Consider the following 19,679-nt stretch of genomic DNA (forward strand, 5'->3'; position numbering starts at 1 on the left):
AGACAATTTGGTGGGTAAGATTGGCAGATCGTCAGAGTAGACAATAATAATGTTCACTGCACACAGCATTGATTTTAGAGTATTTCAATAGCTCATCATTAAACAGAAGAACACCCAGTGATTTTGCCTTTATATAGGATCCGGGGGAGCACCAAAACAAGCAGGCCACATCACGCTATCCCTTCCCTCTATCAGCTGCCACTTATCTCTATTGAGCTTTAAAAAGTTTGCGCGCCCAAGGCTGATCAGCTCGAAGACAGCTATGCATCCTGTTTAGAGAACGAGGAGGAAGAACAGTGCAACTGTAGGACTGAATCAATTTATATGGAGGAAGAACATTGATATTAAATAGTAGTGGTGATAAAAAGGAGCCCGGTGGCACCCCAAGTGTGGGAGCTGATCCCCTTGATATAAAATATCCTATCTTCCAGAAATGATTTCCAGAATGCAACATTATATCAAAGAAAATTAAAAAAACGGTTCCACATGTCTTCTCAGGACCAGCTTTCCTCGCTTCCACTGTTAGCGGTTTCCACTGAAACCTCTGTATTATTTTTCATGGTCCTGTGTCCTTCTTCCGCCTCCCTCAGCAGTATCTCTTTCTCAAGTAGGTGCAGCATCAGGTCATTTGCTTCCTATTCATCTTAACTCAAATTTGCATCTGTCAGCATTTAACCAGCTAGTCTTCTAATCTGCTACCACAAATGCTGTCACTCCTGGTATCATTCTGAACGTTTATCTGAGGTGCTGCACGCCCACCCATACGTCCGGGTAGCAAGCACCTCTTGTTGAGTCACTTTTCAACATTCCTTGGTCTTTTTCTCTCATCCTCTTTATGAAGATGGAGAAGTGGGCTTCATAATGACAGAGGATTGTGCCAGCCTGGAGCTTTCCAATAAGCAAAATGGCTGATGAGCCTCTTGTCAAGGGGAGTGGTTCAGTATTCTCTTAGGTACACGAGTCTGGTCAGCTACATGCACCTTGCTTGTTATATAGCAAGCCACAGTCTTTTTTGAGGCCTACGTACATCTTTCAGCCTCCCAATTCTGCTGCAGCCATTGTAGTAAGATTCAGGGGTTTTGTGTGCCATGTATCAAGTCTTGAAACTCTTTATGGGTTATTCCCCGTGCATTGTCAGTCTTATCTCCTGGGGAATTTCATAGGCCACACTTATCATCTCCAAGACGTTGAGCAACCAGGCAGCTGGCAAACCCATTTTATTTAGGATTTGGTACCAAGCCTGGATAGGGTGAATATGAGGGGAGCGACCAACAGTGTCAAAACTACATTGCAGACTTGGCACAACAAACAATGTCCACTCAGAAAGGTTCACTCTCTTCAGTGGAGCCGCTGCAGTGGTCTCTCTTCTGAAGGCACAGAGATTACCTCCTGGCAGAAATCTCTAAATCTGGCATTCAGTACACCAGGTGAATGGAGGCCCCACCCATCACTTCTGCTGATTTGTCGGGCTGCCAAGTACCCAGCAGGGTCTCAATGACCCGAGTTGTGTTTGAGACTTTGTATTTAGTGTTTTGTATTCGGAGTTTGTGTCTTTAGTGGAGAGAAGATTTGCATTATGTGACTGGGTACAGGGATCATCTCTTGTGATCTTCGGGCAGCTAATGTAGTTTCTTGTGAAACACTAGTGCTTAGCATCACAGAATTCACCTCTGCCCACAGTTGCGACACTACATTCTGCCTGATGCGATTTTTGTTTGCAGTCACAAAGCCTGGGATTTAAAATATAATAGGATTCACAGCTGCAGAAGAATTTATTGCGATACGTAAATGCCATTTTGTGTGTCAGAAGTCTTGCTTGTGTAATCCATTCAAAATCACAAATTAATGGATGTGTGTGAAAGGGATGCCCCCCTAATATTTGCGATTAAGAAAGCAAATATCAATTGTTTGTGACCGAAATTAAGGTTACAAACCATCGATCAGTTTCTGCCACCCTGGTTGAGGTGATAACTAATTCTGAATTGGAGTGGCCCCCGGGACAGTTCCCCGTTAAGAATTGAGAAATGGCGGCCTCCTCAGGGTGGGATTGTACGGGTTCCATACAGTGGACCACTGTATTCTCACCCCATTGTCTTGCCTGCATGTCAATATTAAGCCAAATAGGTCGCTTTAAACAAAAAATATTGATATAAATGGAATGTTAATGGAGGTCTGCTGTCCCTCAGAGCAGTGGCGTAGCGTGGGAGGTGCAGGGGGGGCCGGTCGCACCGGGCGCAACATCTGGGGGGGGCGCGCTCGCGAGTGCTAAAATCCACGGGTTAGGGGGCGCAAATTACTTGCCTTGCCCCGGGTGCTGACAACCCACGCTACGCCACTGGGGACATAAGACTGGGGTAGAGCGAGAGATGGAGAAAGAGAAAGGTGCCTGTGTCGAGTCAGCAGCAGAGAAAATGAACCAAAGGGGCCTCCTGGGCTAACCACACACTACTTCCTCACAACGAACACACAGAGGGTGTGTGAAATGACATAGACACAGCAGCCTGGCTAGCTCAGTCGGTAGAGCATGAGACTCTTAATCTCAGGGTCGTGGGTTTGAGCCCCACGTTGGGCGTGATGCTTTTTAAAGGCTTCTCCATTTTCGGGTTTAACATTAACTCTCACCTTTTTCAGATATTTCGCTGAGGCTTAAAACTACACACACACACACATCCTGCAGTTTGCCTCACGATTCCCACAGGACTCCACACAACGCACCACTTCCCGCCCTGGGAGGCGCCGCTGGGAGCGGTCCTAGGCCAAGCCTTTCCTGCGCCCTTTCCTAGCCTGAGCTGCCCGTGCTTACAGCGAGCTCGGAGTCTGCTCCGGTCCGTCCTGTCCCCCCCATCCTTTCAAAAAGAGGAGTTTAAGGTCTCATCCCGCTGGTGTTATGATTAAAGTAGGTATGAAAACTACTTTATGTCGGCAGAGGTATTTGATCACGGAACTGGGGAAGATACTGCTCTTAAATGTGGCACCTTACACCACTCGACTATTCCGGCATCCTCCGGAACACAGTTCTGGAGGCTGACTGCCATCTCGCGAAACAGGGAGAGTTCACACTTTTCTCTACTGGACATTTAAGTATGTGCACAGAGACAAGTTGAGAGGACAGATGCATGTATGTACCAGATTGAGCTCCAGAGAGACTGATGGGGACATAAGACTGGGGTAGAGCGAGAGATGGAGAAAGAGAAAGGTGCCTGTGTCGAGTCAGCAGCAGAGAAAATGAAACAAAGGGGCCTCCTGGGTTAACCACACACTACTGCCTCACAAAGAACACACAGAGGGTGTGTGAAATGACATAGGCACAGCAGCCCGGCTAGGTCAGTTGGTAGAGCATGAGACTCTTAATCTCAGGGTCATGGGTTCGAGCCCCACGTTGGGAGTGATGCTTTTTAAAGGCTTCTCCATTTTCGGGTTTAACATTAACTCTCACCTTTTTCAGATATTTTGCTGAGGCTTAAAACTACACACACACACATCCTGCAGTTTGCCTCACGATTCCCACAGGACTCCACACAACGCAGCACTTCCCGCCCTGGTAGGCGCCGCTGGGAGCGGTCCTAGGCGGAGCCTTTCCTGCGCCCTTTCCTAGCCTGAGCCGCCCATGCTTACAGCAAGCTCGGAGTCCGCTCGGGTCCATCCTGTCCCCCCCCCATCCTTTCAAAAAGAGGAGTTTAAGGTCTCATCCTCGCTGGTGTTATGTTTAAAGTAGGTATGAAAACTACTTTATGTCGGCAGAGGTATTTGATCACAGGACTGGGGAAGATACTGCTCTTGAATGTGGCACCTTACACCGCTCGGCCATTCCGGCATCCTCTGGAACACAGCTCTGGAGGCTGACTGCCACCTCGCGAAACAGGGAGAGTTCACACTGTTCTCTACTGGACATTTAAGTATGTGCCCAGAGACAGGTTGAGAGGACAGATGCATGTATGTACCAGAGTGAGCTCCAGAGAGACTGATGGGGACATACAGTGGCGTAGCGTGGGGGGTGCCGGGGGGGCCGGCCGCACCGGGCGCATCATCTGGGGGGGGCGCACTCGCACTCGCGAGTGCTAAAATCCACGGGTTAGGGGGCGCAAATTACTTGCCTTGCCCCGGGTGCTGACAACCCACGCTACGCCACTGGGGACATAAGACTGGGGTAGAGCGAGAGATGGAGAAAGAGAAAGGTGCCTGTGTCGAGTCAGCAGCAGAGAAAATGAAACAAAGGGGCCTCCTGGGATAACCACACACTACTTCCTCACAAAGAACACACAGAGGGTGTGTGAAATGACATAGGCACAGCAGCCTGGCTAGCTCAGTCTGTAGAGCATGATACTCTTAATCTCAGGGTCGTCGGTGCGAGCCCCACATTGGGTGTGATGCTTTTTAAAGGCTTCTCTATTTTCGGGTTTACCAATAACTCTGACCTTTTTCAGATATTTCGCTGAGGCTTAAAACTACACACACACACATCCTGCAGTTTGCCTCACGATTCCCACAGGACTCCACACAACGCAGCACTTCCCGTCCTGGGAGGCGCCGCTGGGAGCGGTCCTAGGCCGAGCCTTTCCTGCGCCCTTTCGTAGCCTGAGCTGCCCGTTCTTACAGAGAGCTCGGAGTCCGCTCCGGTCCGTCCTGTCCCCCCCATCCTTTCAAAAAGAGGAGTTTAAGGTCTCATCCCGCTGGTGTTATGATTAAAGTAGGTATGAAAACTACTTTATGTCAGCAGCGGTATTTGATCTCAGGACTGCGGAAGGTACTGCTCTTGAATGTGGCGCCTTACACCGCTCGGCCATTCCGGCAGTCTCTGTAACACTACTCTGGAGGCTGACTGCCACCTCGCGAAACAGGGAGATTTCACACTGTTCTCTACTGGACATTTAAGTATGTGCCCAGAGACAGGTTGAGAGGACAGATGCATGTATGTACCAGATTGAGCTCCAGAGAGACTGATGGGGACATAAGACTGGGGTAGAGCGAGAGATGGAGAAAGAGAAAGGTGCCTGTGTCGAGTCAGCAGCAGAGAAAATGAAACAAAGGGGCCTCCTGGGATAACCACACACCACTTCCTCACAAAGAACACACAGAGGGTGTGTGAAATGACATAGAAACAGCAGCCTGGCTAGCTCAGTCGGTAAACCATGAGACTCTTAATCTCAGGGCCGTCGGTTCGAGCCCCACATTGGGTGTGATGCTTTTTAAAGGCTTCTCCATTTTCGGGTTTACCAATAACTCTGACCTTTTTCAGATATTTCGCTGAGGCTTAAAACTACACACACACACATCCTGCAGTTTGCCTCACGATTGCCACAGGACTCCACACAACGCAGCACTTCCCGCCCTGGTAGGCGCCGCTTGGAGCGGTCCTAGGCCGAGCCTTTCCTGCGCCCTTTCCTACCCTGAGCCGCCTGTGCTTACAGCGAGCTCTGAGTCCGCTCCGGTCCGTCCTGTCCCCCACCCATCCTTTCAAAAAGAGGAGTTTAAGGTCTCATGCCCGCTGGTGTTATGATTAAAGTAGGTATGAAAACTACTTTATGTCGGCAGTGGGATTTGATTACAGGACTGGGGAAGATACTGCTCTTGAATGTGGCACCTTACACCGCTCGGCCATTCCGGCAGCCTCCGGAACACGCCTCTGGAGGTTGACTGCCACCTCACGAAACAGGGAGAGTTCACACTGTTCTCTACTGGACATTTAAATATGTGCCCAGAGAGAGGTTGAGAGGACAGATGCATGTATGTACCAGAGTGAGCTCCAGAGAGACTGATGGGGACATAAGATTGGGGTAGAGCGAGAGATGGAGAAAGAGAAAGGTGCCTGTGTCGAGTCAGCAGCAGAGAAAATGAAACAAAGGGGCCTCCTGGGATAACCACACACTACTTCCCCACAAAGAACACACAGAGGGTGTGTGAAATGACACAGGCACAGCAGCCCGGCTAGCTCAGTCGGTAGAGCATGAGACTGTTAATCTCAGGGTCGTCGGTTTGAGCCTCACGTTGGGTGTGATGCTTTTTAAAGGCTTCTCCATTTTCGGGTTTAACATTAACTCTCACCTTTTTCAGATATTTCACTGAGGCTTAAAACTACACACACACACATCCTGCACTTTGCCTCACGATTCCCACAGGACTCCACACAACGCAGCACTTCCCGCCCTGGGAGGCGCCGCTGGGAGCGGTCCTAGGCCGAGCCTTTCCTGCGCCCTTTCCTAGCCTGAGCCGCCCGTGCTTACAGCGAGCTCGGAGTCCGCTCCGGTCCGTCCTGTCCCCGCCCCATTCTTTCAAAAAGAGGAGTTTAAGGTCTCATCCCCGCTGGTGTTATGATTAAAGTAGGTATGAAAACTACTTTATGTCAGCAGCAGGATTTGATTACGGGACTGGGGAAGATACTGCTCTTGAATGTGGCACCTTACACCACTCGGCCATTCCGTAAGCCTCCGGAACACGCCTCTGGAGGTTGACTGCCACCTCACGAAACAGAGAGAGTTCACACTGTTCTCTACTGGACATTTAAATATGTGCCCAGAGACAGGTTGAGAGGACAGATGCATGTATGTACCAGAGTGAGCTCCAGAGAGACTGATGGGGACATAAGACTGGGGTAGAGCGAGAGATGGAGAAAGAGAAAGGTGCCTGTGTCGAGTCAGCAGCAGAGAAAATGAAACAAAGGGGCCTCCTGGGATAACCACACACTACTTCCCCACAAAGAACACACAGAGGGTGTGTGAAATAACACAGGCACAGCAGCCTGGCTAGCTCAGTCGGTAGAGCATGAGACTCTTAATCTCTGGGTCGTTGGTTCAAGCTCCACATTGGGTGTGATGCTTTTTAAAGGCTTCTCCATTTTCGGGTTTAACATTAACCCTCACCTTTTTCAGATATTTCGCTGAGGCTTAAAACTACACACACACACATCCTGCACTTTGCCTCATGATTCCCACAGGACTCCACACAACGCAGCACTTCCCGCCCTGGGAGGCGCCGCTGGGAGCGGTCCTAGGCTGAGCCTTTCCTGCGCCCTTTCCTAGCCTGAGCCGCCCGTGCTTACAGCGAGCTCGGAGTCCGCTCCGGTCCGTCCTGTCCCCGCCCCATTCTTTCAAAAAGAGGAGTTTAAGGTCTCATCCCCGCTGGTGTTATGATTAAAGTAGGTATGAAAACTACTTTATGTCGGCAGCGGGATTTGATCACAGGACTGGGGAAGATACTGCTCTTGAATGTAGCAACTTACACCGCTCAGCCATTCCGGCAGCCACCGAAACACAGCTCTGGAGGATGACTGCCACCTCGCGAAACAGGGAGAGTTCACACTGTTCTCTACTGGACATTTAAGTATGTGCCCAGAGACAGGTTGAGAGGACAGATGCTTGTATGTACCAGAGTGAGCTCCAGAGAGACTGATGGGGACATAATACTGGGGTACAGCGAGAGATGGAGAAAGAGAAAGGTGGCTGTGTCGAGTCAGCAGCAGAGAAAATGAAACAAAGGGGCCTCCTGTGATAACCACACACTACTTCCTCACAAAGAACACACAGAGGGTGTGTGAAATGTCATAGGCACAGCAGCCCGGCTAGCTTAGTCGGTAGAGCATGAAACTCTTAATCTCATGGTTGTGGGTTCGACCCCCACAGTGGGCGTGATGCTTTTTAAAGGCTTTTCCATTTTCGGGTTTAACATTAACTCTCACCTTTTTTAGATCTTTCGCTGAGGCTTAAAACTACACACACACACACATCCAGCAGTTTGTCTCATGATTCCCACAGGACTCCACACAACGCAGCACTTCCCGCCCTGGGAGGCGCCGCTGGGAGCAGTCCTAAGCCGAGCCTTTCCTGTGCCATTTCCTAGCCTGAGCCGCCCGCGCTTACAGCGAGCTCGGAGTCCGCTCCGGTCCGTCCTGTCCCCCCCATCCTTTCAAAAAGAGGAGTTTAAGGTCTCATCCCCACTGGTGTTATGATTAAAGTAGGTATGAAAATTACTTTATGTCGGCAGCGGGATTTGATCACAGGACTGGGGAAGATACTGCTCTTGAATGTGGCACCTTACACTGCTCGGCCATTCCGGCAGCCTCCGGAACACGCCTCTGGAGGCTGACTGCCACCTCGCGAAACAGGGAGAGTTCACACTGTTCTCTACTGGACATTTAAGTATGTGCCCAGAGACAGGTTGAGAGGACAGATGCATATATGTACCAGAGTGAGCTCCAGAGAGACTGATGAGGACATAAGACTGGGGTAGAGCGTGTGATGGAGAAAGAGAAAGGTGCCTGTGTCGAGTCAGCAGCAGACAAAATTAAACAAAGGGGCCTCTTGGGATAATCACACACTACTTCCTCACAAAGAACACACAGAGGGTGTGTGAAATGACATAGGCACAGCAGCCCGGCTACCTCAGTCGGTAGAGCATGAGACTCTTCATCTCAGGGTCGTGGTTTCGAGCCCCATGTTGGGTGTGATGCTTTTTAAAGGCTTCTCCATTTTCGGGTTTAACATTAACTCTCACCTTTTTCAGATATTTCGCTGAGGCTTAAAACTACACACACACATATCCTGCAGTTTGCCTCACGATTCCCATAGGACTCCACAAAACGCAGCACTTCCCGCCCTGGGAGGCGCCGCTGGGAGCGGTACTAGGCCGAGCCTTTCCTGCGCCCTTTCCTAGCCTGAGCCGCCCGTGCTTACAGCGAGCTCGGAGTCCGCTCCGGTCCGTCCTGTCCCCCCCCCATCCTTTCAAAAAGAGGAGTTTAAGGTCTCATCCCTGCTGGTGTTATGATTAAAGTAGGTATGAAAACTACTTTATGTCGGCAGCGGGATTTGATCAGAGGACTGGGGAAGATACTGCTCTTGAATGTGGCACCTTACACCGCTCAGCCATTCCGGCAGCATTCGGAACACTGCTCTGGAGGCTGACTGCCACCTCGCGAAACAGGGAGAGTTCACACTGTTCTCTACTGGACATTTAAGCATGTGTCCAGAGACAGGTTGAGGACAGATGCATGTATGTACTAGAGTGAGCTCCAGAGAGACTGATGGGGACATAAGACTGGGGTAGAGCGAGAGATGGAGAAAGAGAAAGGTGCCTGTGTCGAGTCAGCAGCAGAGAAAATGAAACAAAGGGGCCTCCTTGGATAACCACACACTACTGCCTCACAAAGAACACACAGAGGGTGTGTGAAATGACATAGGGACAGCAGCCTGGCTAGCTCAGTCGATAGAGCATGAGACTCTTAATCTCAGGGTCGTGGTTTCGAGCCTCACGTTGGCCGTGATGCTTTTTAAAGGCTTCTCCATTTTCAGGTTTAACATTAACTCTCACCTTTTTCAGATATTTCGCTGAGGCTTAAAACTACACACACACACACATCCTGCAGTTTGCCTCACGATTCCCACAGGACTCCACACAATGCAGCACTTCCCGCCCTGGGAGGCGCCGCTGGGAGCGGTCCTAGGCCGAGCCTTTCCTGCGCCCTTTCCTAGCCTTAGCCGCCCGTGCTTGCAGCGAGCTCGGAGTCCGCTCCGGTCCGTCCTGTCCCCCCCCCCCATCCTTTCAAAAAGAGGAGTTTAAGGTCTCATCCCCGCTGGTGTTATGATTAAAGTAGGTATGAAAACTACTTTATGTCGGCAGCGGTATTTGATCACAGGACTGGGGAAGATACTGCTCTTGAATGTGGCACCTTACACCACTCGGCCATTCCGGCAGCCTGCGGAACACGGCTCTGGAGGCTGACTTCCACCTCGCGAAACAGGGAGAGTTCACACTGTTCTCTACTGGACATTTAAGTATGTGCCCAGAGACAGGATGAGAGGACAGATGCATGTATGTACCAGAGTGAGCTCCAGAGAGACTGAAGGGGACATAAGACTGGGGTAGAGCCAGAGATGGAGTAAGAGAAAGGTGCCTGTGTTGAGTCAGCAGCAGAGAAAATGAAACAAAGGGGCCTCCTAAGATAACCACACACTACTTCCTCACAAAGAACACACAGACGGTGTGTGAAATGACATAGGCACAGTATCCCGGCTAGCTCAGTCGGTAGAGCATGCGACTCTTAATGTCAGGGTTGTGGGTCTGAGCCCCACGTTGCGCGTGATGCTTTTTAAAGGCTTCTCCATTTTCGGGTTTAACATTAACTCTCACCTTTTTCAGATATTTCGCTGAGGCTTAAACTACACACACAGACACATCCTGCAGTTTGCCTCACGATTCCCACAGGACTCCACACAACTCAGCACTTCCCGCCCTGGGAGGCGCCGCTGGGAGCGGTCCTAGGCCAAGCCTTTCCTGCGCCCTTTCCTAGCCTGAGCCGCCCGTGCTTACAGCGAGCTCGGAGTCCGCTCCGGTCCGTCCTGTACCCCCCCCCCATCCTTTCAAAAAGAGGAGTTTAATTTCTCATCCCCGCTGGTGTTATGATTAAAGTAGGTATGAAAACTACTTTATGTCGGCAGCGGGATTTGATCACGGGACTGGGGAAGATACTGCTTTTGAAAATGGAGCCTTACACCGCTCGGCCATTCCGGCAGCCTCCGAAACACGCCACTGGAGGCTGACTGCCACCTCGCGAAACAGGGAGAGTTCACACTGTTCTCTACTGGACATTTAAGTATGTGCCCAGAGACAGGTTGAGATAACAGATGCATGTATGTACCAGAGGGAGCTCCAGAGAGACTGATGGGGACATAAGACTGGGGTAGAGCGAGAGATGGAGAAAGAGAAAGGTGCCTGTGTGTCGAGTCAGCAGCAGAGAAAATGAAACAAAGGGGCCTCCTGGGATAACCACACACTACTTCCTCACAAAGAACACACAGAGGGTGTGTGAAATGACATAGGCACAGCAGCCTGGCTAGCTCAGTTGGTAGAGCATGAGACTCTTAATCTCCAGGTCGTGGGTTCGAGCCCCACGTTGGGCATGATGCTTTTTAAAGGCTTCTCCATTTTTGGGTTTAACATAAACTCTCACCTTTTTCAGATATTTCGCTGAGGCTTAAAAGTACACACACACACACACACATCCTGCAGTTTGCCTCACGATTCCCACAGGACTCCACACAACGCAGCACTTCCCGCCCTGGGAGGCACCGCTGGGAGCAGTCCTAGGCCGAGCCTTTCCTGCGCCCTTTCCTAGCCTGAGCCGCCCGTGCTTACAGCGAGCTCGGAGTCCGCTACGGTCCGTCCTGTCCCCCACCCATCCTTTCAAAAAGAGGAGTTTAAGGTCTCATCCCGCTGGTGTTATGATTAGAGTAGGAATGAAAACTACTTTATGTCGGCAGCGGTATTTGATCACAGGACTGGAGAAGATACTGTTCTTGAATGTTGCGCCTTACACCATTCTGCCATTCCGGCAGCCTCCGGAGCATGGCTCTGGAGGCTGACTGCCACCTCGCGAAACAGGGAGAGTTCACACTGTTCTCTACTGGACATTTAAGTATGTGCCCAGAGACAGGTTGAGAGGACAGATGCATGTATGTACCAGAGTGAGCTCCAGAGAGACTGATGGGGACATAAGACTGGGGTAGAGCGAGAGATGGAGAAAGAGAAAGGTGCCTATGTCGAGTCAGCAGCAGAGAAAATGAAACAAAGGGGCCTCCTGGGATAACCACACACTACTTCCTCACAAAGAACACACAGAGGGTGTGTGAAATGACATACGCACAGCAGCCTGGCTAGCTCAGTCGGTAGAGCATGAGACTCTTAATCTCAGGGTCGTCGGTTTGAGCCCCACATTGGGCGTGATGCTTTTTTAAGGCTTCTCCATTTTCGGGTTTAACATTAATTCTCACCTTTTTCAGATATTTCGCTGAGGCTTAAAACTACACACACACACATCCTGCACTTTGCCTCACGATTCCCACAGGACTCCACACAACGCAGCACTTCCCGCCCTGGGAGGTGCTTTTGGGAGCGGTCCTAGGCCGAGCCTTTCCTGCGCCCTTTCCTAGCCTGAGCCGCCCGTGCTTATAGCGAGCTCGGAGTCCGCTCCGGTCCGTCCTGTCCCCCCCCATCCTTTCAAAAAGAGGAGTTTAAGGTCTCATCCCCGCTGGTGTTATGATTAAAGTAGGTATGGAAACTACTTTATGTCAGAAGCGGGATTCGACCACGGGACTGGGGAAGATATTGCTCTTGAATGTGACACCTTACACCGCTCGGCCATTCCGGCAGCCTCCGGAGCACGCCTCTGGAGGCTGACTGCCACCTCGCGAAACAGGGAAAGTTCACACTGTTCTCTACTGGACATTTAAGTATGTGCCCAGAGACAGGTTGAGAGGACAGATGCATGTATGTACCAGAGTGAGCTCCAGAGAGACTGATGAGGACATAAGACTGGGATAGAGCGAGAGATGGAGAAAGAGAAAGGTGCCTGTGTCGAGTCAGCAGCAGAGAAAATGAAACAAAGGGGCCTCCTGGGATAACCACACACTACTTCCTCACAAAGAACACACAGAGGGTGTGTGAAATGACATAGGTGCAGCAACCTGGCTAGCTCAGTCGGTAGAGGGTGAGACTCTTACTCTCAAGTTCGTGGGATCGAGCCCTTCATGTTGTGCGTGATGCTTTTTAAAGGCTTCTCCATTTTCGGGTTTAACATTAACTCTCACCTTTTTCAGATATTTCGCTGAGGCTTAAAACTACACACACACACATCCTGCATTTTGCCTCACGATTCCCACAGGACTCCACACAACGCAGCACTTCCCGCCTTGGGAGGCGCCGCTGGGAGCGGTCCTAGGCCGAGCCTTTCCTGCGCCCTTTCCTAGCCTGAGCCGCCTGTGCTTACAGCGAGCTCGGAGTCCGCTCCGGTCCGTCCTGTCCCCGCCCCATTCTTTCAAAAAGAGGAGTTTAAGGTCTCATCCCCGCTGGTGTTATGATTAAAGTAGGTATGAAAACTACTTTATGTCAGCAGCGGGATTTGACCACGGGACTGGAGAAGATACTGCTCTTGAATGTGGCACCTTACACCGCTCGGCCATTCCGGCAGCCTCCGGAACACCGCTCTGGAGGCTGACTGCCACCTCGCGACACAGGGAAAGTTCACACTGTTCTCTACTGGACATTTAAGTATGTGCCCAGAGAAAGGTTGAGAGGACAGATGCATGTATGTACCACAGTGAGCTCCAGAGAGACTGATGAGGACATAAGACTGGGGTAGAGCGAGAGATGGAGAAAGAGAAAGGTGCCTGTGTTGAGTCAGCAGCAGAGAAAATGAAACAAAGGGGCCTCCTGGGATAACCACACACTACTTCCTCACAAAGAACACACAGAGGGTGTGTGAAATGACATAGGCACAGCAGCCCGGTTAGCTCAGTCGGTAGAGCATGACACTCTTAATCTCAGGGTCGTGGGTTCGAGCCCCACGTTGGGCGTGATGCTTTTTAAAGGTTTCTCCATTTTCGGGTTTAACATTAACTCTCACCTTTTTCAGATATTTTGCTGAGGCTTAAAACTACACACACACACATCCTGCAGTTTGCCTCACGATTCCCACAGGACTCCACACAACGCAGCACTTCCCGCCCTGGGAGGCGCCGCTGGGAGCAGCCCTAGGCTGAGCCTTTCCTGCGCCCTTTCCTAGCCTGAGCCGCCCGTGCTTACAGCGAGCTCGGAGTCCGCTACTGTCCGTCCTGTCCCCCCCCCATCCTTTCAAAAAGAGGAGTTTAAGGTCTCATCCCCGCTGGTGTTATGATTTGTTAGAGGGAAATCTGTTAACAAAATGAGACAGATCAATTTGACACAATAATATAGGTTTAATCGATTTTCAGCTGGGAACAACAGGCAGTCTCAACATAGAGGCCATGACTGAAGTTCAAAGTTCTGGTTCAAACACCAGTAGCATTTATACTGTAAAAACTACAAAAAACTGTGGTGAAGAGTTCACCATTGACGTAAGCAACTACAAGCAGTACAGATAAGATAATGAGGTGCCTCTGGAAAGAAGCACATGCACTTGTTGGCCTCATGGGTGGGTAAGTTACACTGACGTCATTCACCATATCTTTCTTTTTGCACAACAAGAGATTATATGTTGCGTGCTGCTCATGGTAGCCCTGCCTTGCAACTACTTATCTGACCCTTTACACAATTCCCCTTAACACGATATGAATGACTTGTGGTTTTTAGGACCCCTGTGCTAAGGAAGGATACACCCTTCTGTTCCACCCTGTTCATGCTGAGTGAACATTATGAAAGCAACAGTTGGTGCAGCTTTAAAGAAAAACTCTCATTCTAATGTGGCTGGGGCTTCTTGTGTGTTTCAGCACAGCTAACTTAACAATGCAGCATGTATATATGTTTCCTAACTAATAAGTGTTTGTTTGTCCTAAATATGACCTGTCTTTTCTATTGAACCCACAGTCTGTCTTTTTTAAACATGTCATGTATTAAGCCTTTCACTACTTACATTGGTTTACAACTATCTAGCCTAAAATGCTTGTATTGGGTTTTGGGAATTTATGTTTGTTTGTATGTGATGTATTACTATTCTTCCTACATCATTCCTCCCTCTAGTTGATTATTCAACTACGTTTCCTACCTTCCTATCTATTAATGAAATTAGGGGAATCATCCCATACCCACTACTCTGTCCCTACCAATTTAGCTGTCATCCTTTTGCAACATGCTATTATTACCTGTAAAATAAGACACATGAAAAGCAACAACACAATCAAAGGCAACAAGGCCTTGAACAACCCCGACATCCAGGACGGCACCCATTCGAACCAGCCCTCAAACCACCTATCAGCGGCACCCCCCTCATCGATCATTTTCTTTTGTAGATCATGCAATGTCTGAATGGCCTGAGTTAATGTCCCATTGTCCGCATCATTGGCCGGCACATAAGTACAACAGGCCGATCCAATCTTCTTACACACCCCTCCTTCCATGGCCATCATTAAATCAAGTACATATCTGTGTTGTATTATCATCAGCCTAAGGGCTCGAAGTTCTTCCTTGATAGCATTGAATCCATCTTCAGTTGCATTTATGGTCTTCATCAATTCAAAGCGCGTGATCTGCAGCCAGCGTGCAGTTGCCTTCGCCTGAATGAATGGTAGGATGCTACCAAAAAAGATTTGGGCATCATTAAATAGTCTGTGTTCCTGTGGAACATCTTTCCACACTTCAGTACCAAGAAACTCAGCAGCTCGTTTTGTCCGGTAATGGTGAAGCAAGGTTGTTGGACGGCTCATGGGATGGTCATGTAACTGAGAGATGTCCACACCTGGTATTACCAGGGAGGGGATGTGCAAAGTCACTAGGGAACAGAGGCCATTCCAGTTCGGGGGTAGTTGCATGTGGAGCCGGGCCCCACACATCCAGTAGTGATCCATCAGGCTGGAGGTGCCGCCCTGCATATCAGCGTTGTAGGTGGTGATGTTGCAGTTGAGGTTACTCCCCACCTTCACTGTCCCTTTCCCTCTGAAACAAAGAGAAAAATGTGTTAATTTCATTGCTATTCTAGGGTGTATGGTAGTCCCTGTCCATGTATATCTCTGTATGTTCGCATCCCATATTTCCTGACATTGACCTATTATCTTATTAAAGCTTAGTGGACCTTGTGTCTTGGTACCATTCCATAATGATATTGCTCTACATGTGAACTTGGCCTCGGTATGCCATTTATCATGGGCAAATACTGATCCTGTGATACTAAGAACTGGCCTGCCTGCGCAATCAGGGGGCAGTGGTTCAGCTAAATAGTTGTTACATTCAGATGATGGGTAAGACCTTCCAAAAATACCTCGACGTAATACCCATTTTTCCCAATCTGGGTGAAACATTGTTTGCCCTGCTTCCTTCATTCTTGATATCTCTTCCATTATTTCTTGTTTTTCTGTCAGGACTTGTAGGACTTCTGGGGTGGTGTCAAATCTAGTTGTGTTAACTCGTGCAGTAGCAGGACTAACGTGAGTTGGCTGTAGCTGTGCTCTCATTCTGCATAAAAATAGTTGCAGGAGACAATGTGTAATGTTTGGGGATACCTCTTTAGGGAGATGAAAGTTATCTACTCCAGCAGCATGGGGGATGAGAGAGCATACATAACAACTGGTGTTGGATGTGGATGTGCCTATACTGTGCATGTGCTGATACCACACATTGTCAAACAAAGCAATATGGAGAGGGTGATGGTCAGTATCATTATCAACAGTTCTACGCATGCGTGTAGTAATTGATATAGGATCAAAAAAAATTAAATATCCAAGGGCTAAAAGCAGCAATATCAGTGCAACGAGGAGGAAAAACAAACATAAAATACATAACTGAAAAGAAGAATTGTCTAAGATTGAAGCTTTAGAGGGAGGCTTTACTCCGGTTGCTTCTCCTGTTCTCCCCCCTCTTTTTCCTGCTCGGTGTCCAAAGGGATGGATGGCATGGTTGGGGCCAGGCGGATATCCTGGAGGTGGTACCATGGTTTGTGGCCTTGGACTTTCACTGCTGTAGTTGTGCTGTCTGTCACTGGGAAGGGTCCATTGAATTTGCAGTCCTTCCACTTTCTGACAAAATTGCGAATATATACTAAAGTTCCCAAAGGTAATGGTGTTTGTTGATCCTTTGCAGGAGATGCGTTGGCGCGCTTCTTGGCTGCACGTGTAACCTGTTTAGAGAAGAACTTTGCAACTTTGGTTAGCTCAGACATGTATTCATTCATTTCAGTTTGTACAACCTCAGGTGCACTCTCAGTCTACAATTTATGTCTAGTTGATGGCACAAATGTGCTCATTGTTCTACCTGTCACTATTTGATGTGGAGTTAAATGATGATCTGATCCTGGGGTATTTCTCAAAGCAAAGAGTGCCAAAGGGAGGCAGTATAGCCATTTCTTCTTCAATGTCACACATAGTTTACTTATTCTGTTCTTGAGGAGGCCATTAAGGCGCTCCATAATTCCATTGCTTTGCGGATGATAAGGTGAGGACAATTTATGTGTTATTCCTAACAAGGTGGTGAGGTGAGAAAAGATATTATTGACAAAATGGGTGCCATTGTCCGATCTGATCCCCTCAGGGACACCCCATCGCGGTATTACCTCACAAATCAAAAACTTTGCAGCAGATTTGGCATCACAGTGAACACAAGATCCTGCTTCAATCCACCTTGAGAATGGGCAGACTACAACTATCAGATAGCGATAATGATTGCATCTGTCAATCATATCAATGTTGTCAATGTGCAGTTCCTTAAAGGGACCTTGTGGGCGAGGTATTGTGGAAGCTATTACCTTAGATGTGGGATTTAGTGAATACTGCTGGCACACTGTGCAGGTGTGTATGTACATTGTAATCATCTCATGTAAGTTCGGGACAAACCAATCCTGACGTATTTGGAGGGACATATTGTCTCTAGCAGTATGTGAAGGAAGATGTAGCTGGTTTAGAGCTATAAGTAGCAATGCTTGGGGCATGACAGGCTTCCCTGTTGATATTTGTCTGTATATTAAATCTGTTCCTGTCTGTGTGCATCCTCTGGCTTCCCACAACTGTTTCTCATGTTCTGGTGCATTTTCTTGTATCTCTCTTATATGCAGGTGAGCTGTCTCTGTGTAATGTCTGGATGCATTCAAAGAGTCTGAAGATGTCAATGTTTCACTAGCTAACAAAACTGTGGTATGTGTATCACTAAGAGGGTGTGTTGCTGCATCTTTGGCTGCCCAATCTGCCAGGGCATTTTCACGGGACACAAAATCCTGAGCATTAGTGTGGGCTGCGCATTTCACTACTGCAACTGCGTGTGGCAGTGTTAAAGCTTGTATCAAGTCCTCTAAAAGGGGGCGGTGCATGACAGGGCTTCCATCAGACTTGAGAAATCCCCGTCTATTCCACCGCATAATGCTGGAATGCACTGTTGTAGTAACATAGGCTGAATCAGAGTATACTGTTATTGTTTCTCCTTCCCCTTGTTTGAGGGCTGCCACTAAAGCTACTAATTCAGCAGCCTGGGCTGAATATTGAGATGGCAAAGTTATCTGTTCAGTTATCTGCAGTGTGTCTGAAGAGTTGTGCTGCATCGCTCTGACCACTGCAGCACCTGTATGTCTTACCCCTGTGTCCTGATCTATTGTGGAAGATCCATCCACAAAATACACAACACTACCTGGAATGGGGTCTTCTGTTGCTTGGCTACACTCATCTGGAGTATATGTGGCACAATCATGGGCATCATCGTCAGTGTCTGAAATGGGGTGTGCAAAGAAGGTAGCAGGATTGACTGTGTGGCATTTAACCACCTTCAAGGATGGTAATGATAGTATTATCTCATAGCCTGATACTCTCTGTGTTGTTAGTGTTGTTTTAGCTTTCTGGATTATTGCAAACACAGCATGTTCAGCATACAGTGTCAAGGGTGCACCCATGACAATGGGAGCACTTTTCTCTACTGCAAAGGCTGCTGTGGCTAGTGATTGTTCACAAGGGTAATGACCTTTCATGACAGAATCAAGTAGGCCACTAAAATATGCAATTGGTTTGTGGCCTAAAGGATACTTTTGGGTGAGGACAGCCATCATCACCTGGCCATTACAGTGGCAAAAAAGAAAAAACTCTTTGGTATAGTCTGGTGTTCCTAACACTGGTGCATTTGTTATTTCTGTTTTTATCTTACTGAAAGTTTGTTTCATCTCCGTAGTCCATGTTATCCTGTCTTTCTGTGTTTTTGCCTGTTTGATAGATGCAAGTAGTGGGGATATTAAAGTACTGTAGTCAAAAACCCATTGTCTGACATAATTACATAAGCCTAGGAACTTCTGCATTCCTTTCACAGTCTCAGGTTCTGTCATCTGCTGAATGGATTCTGCTCTCCCTGGCATAACTCTACGGCCTGATGCTGATAGTAGTTGCCCCAAGTATTGAACTTCTTCCTGGCAGTACTGTAATTTGTCCCTGTCTACCTTGTAACCTCTTTGAGCAAGGGTGCACAACAGGGACACAGTGTCCTTCCTACACTGCTCTTCTGCTAGACTACAGATTAGTAGGTCATCAACATACTGCAAGACTGTGCTGTCACATTGAAAATTGGCGAGGTCATTCTTGACCGTTATGTTAAAGACACTAGGGGACTCACAGTACCCTTGAGGTAATCTGGAATACAGGTACTGTGAACCACGATTGGTGCAGGGGAATGCTGAAAAATGCGTTCTTCAAGTCTATGACTGTAAAGTACCTAGCATCTTGGGGTATGTTGGTTAGGATGATGGAAGGATCAGGTACTACAGGGAATTCTGGTATCACTATGTCATTAAGGGGGCGCAGGTCTTGAATCATGCGCCACAAATTTCCCTTGGCCTTCTTTATAGGGTAAATTGGGGTGTTGCAGGGGGATACACCTGGGTATATGACTCCCTGCTCCACCAATGCCTGTATAACAGGTGCAATGCCCTCCTCTGCTTCTTTGGATAGAGGATATTGTCTCACTCTTGGCAGTATTGCTCCTTCCTTCAAAGTTATTCTGAATGGTACTGCTGTGTGGACGAGGCCTACATCATAAGGGCCTTTTGTCCATAAGTTAGAGGGTACCTGCGCAATGTCATTATCTTTGATAGGACTGGAGACATTTATTGATATCACAGGCCTTGTCTCCAGTGTGGTGCGTAAAGGTACACTGTTTTGAAAAACAATCTCTGTCCTTCTAAAGTCATCAGCAAACAACTGGTCATCTGATATGTCGCCCACCTGCATGTTGGGATCACAAAAGATGACACATGCCCACGT

The 19,679-nt window shown here is 48.6% G+C and overlaps 1 protein-coding gene across 1 annotated transcript; it reads right to left on the minus strand.

Moving 5' to 3' along the window:
* Positions 1-13,725: 13,725 nt before the first annotated feature.
* On the minus strand, positions 13,726-19,038 carry LOC138299247 (syncytin-2-like). Its single transcript, XM_069237378.1, has 2 exons — positions 16,237-19,038; positions 13,726-15,393 (listed from the first exon to the last, which is right to left on the minus strand). Exons 1-2 carry the CDS (start codon positions 16,383-16,385, stop codon positions 14,550-14,552), a joined length of 993 nt encoding a protein of 330 aa, XP_069093479.1. The 5' UTR covers positions 16,386-19,038; the 3' UTR covers positions 13,726-14,549.
* Between the last annotated feature and the right edge of the window lie 641 nt (positions 19,039-19,679).

This window comes from Pleurodeles waltl, chromosome 6 (assembly GCF_031143425.1).
Source record: "Pleurodeles waltl isolate 20211129_DDA chromosome 6, aPleWal1.hap1.20221129, whole genome shotgun sequence".
NCBI classification, from domain to species: Eukaryota; Metazoa; Chordata; class Amphibia; order Caudata; family Salamandridae; genus Pleurodeles; species Pleurodeles waltl.

What these genes read in the sequence shown, in the direction of transcription:
- LOC138299247 (XM_069237378.1), bottom strand. Translation starts at nt 16,385, where the DNA reads ATGGTACCACCTCCAGGATATCCGCCTGGCCCCAACCATGCCATCCAT. An exon ending in TTAGACAATTCTTCTTTTCA is followed by an intron (nt 15,394 to 16,236) that starts GTTATGTATTTT and finishes TCTTTGTTTCAG; the next exon opens with AGGGAAAGGGACAGTGAAGG.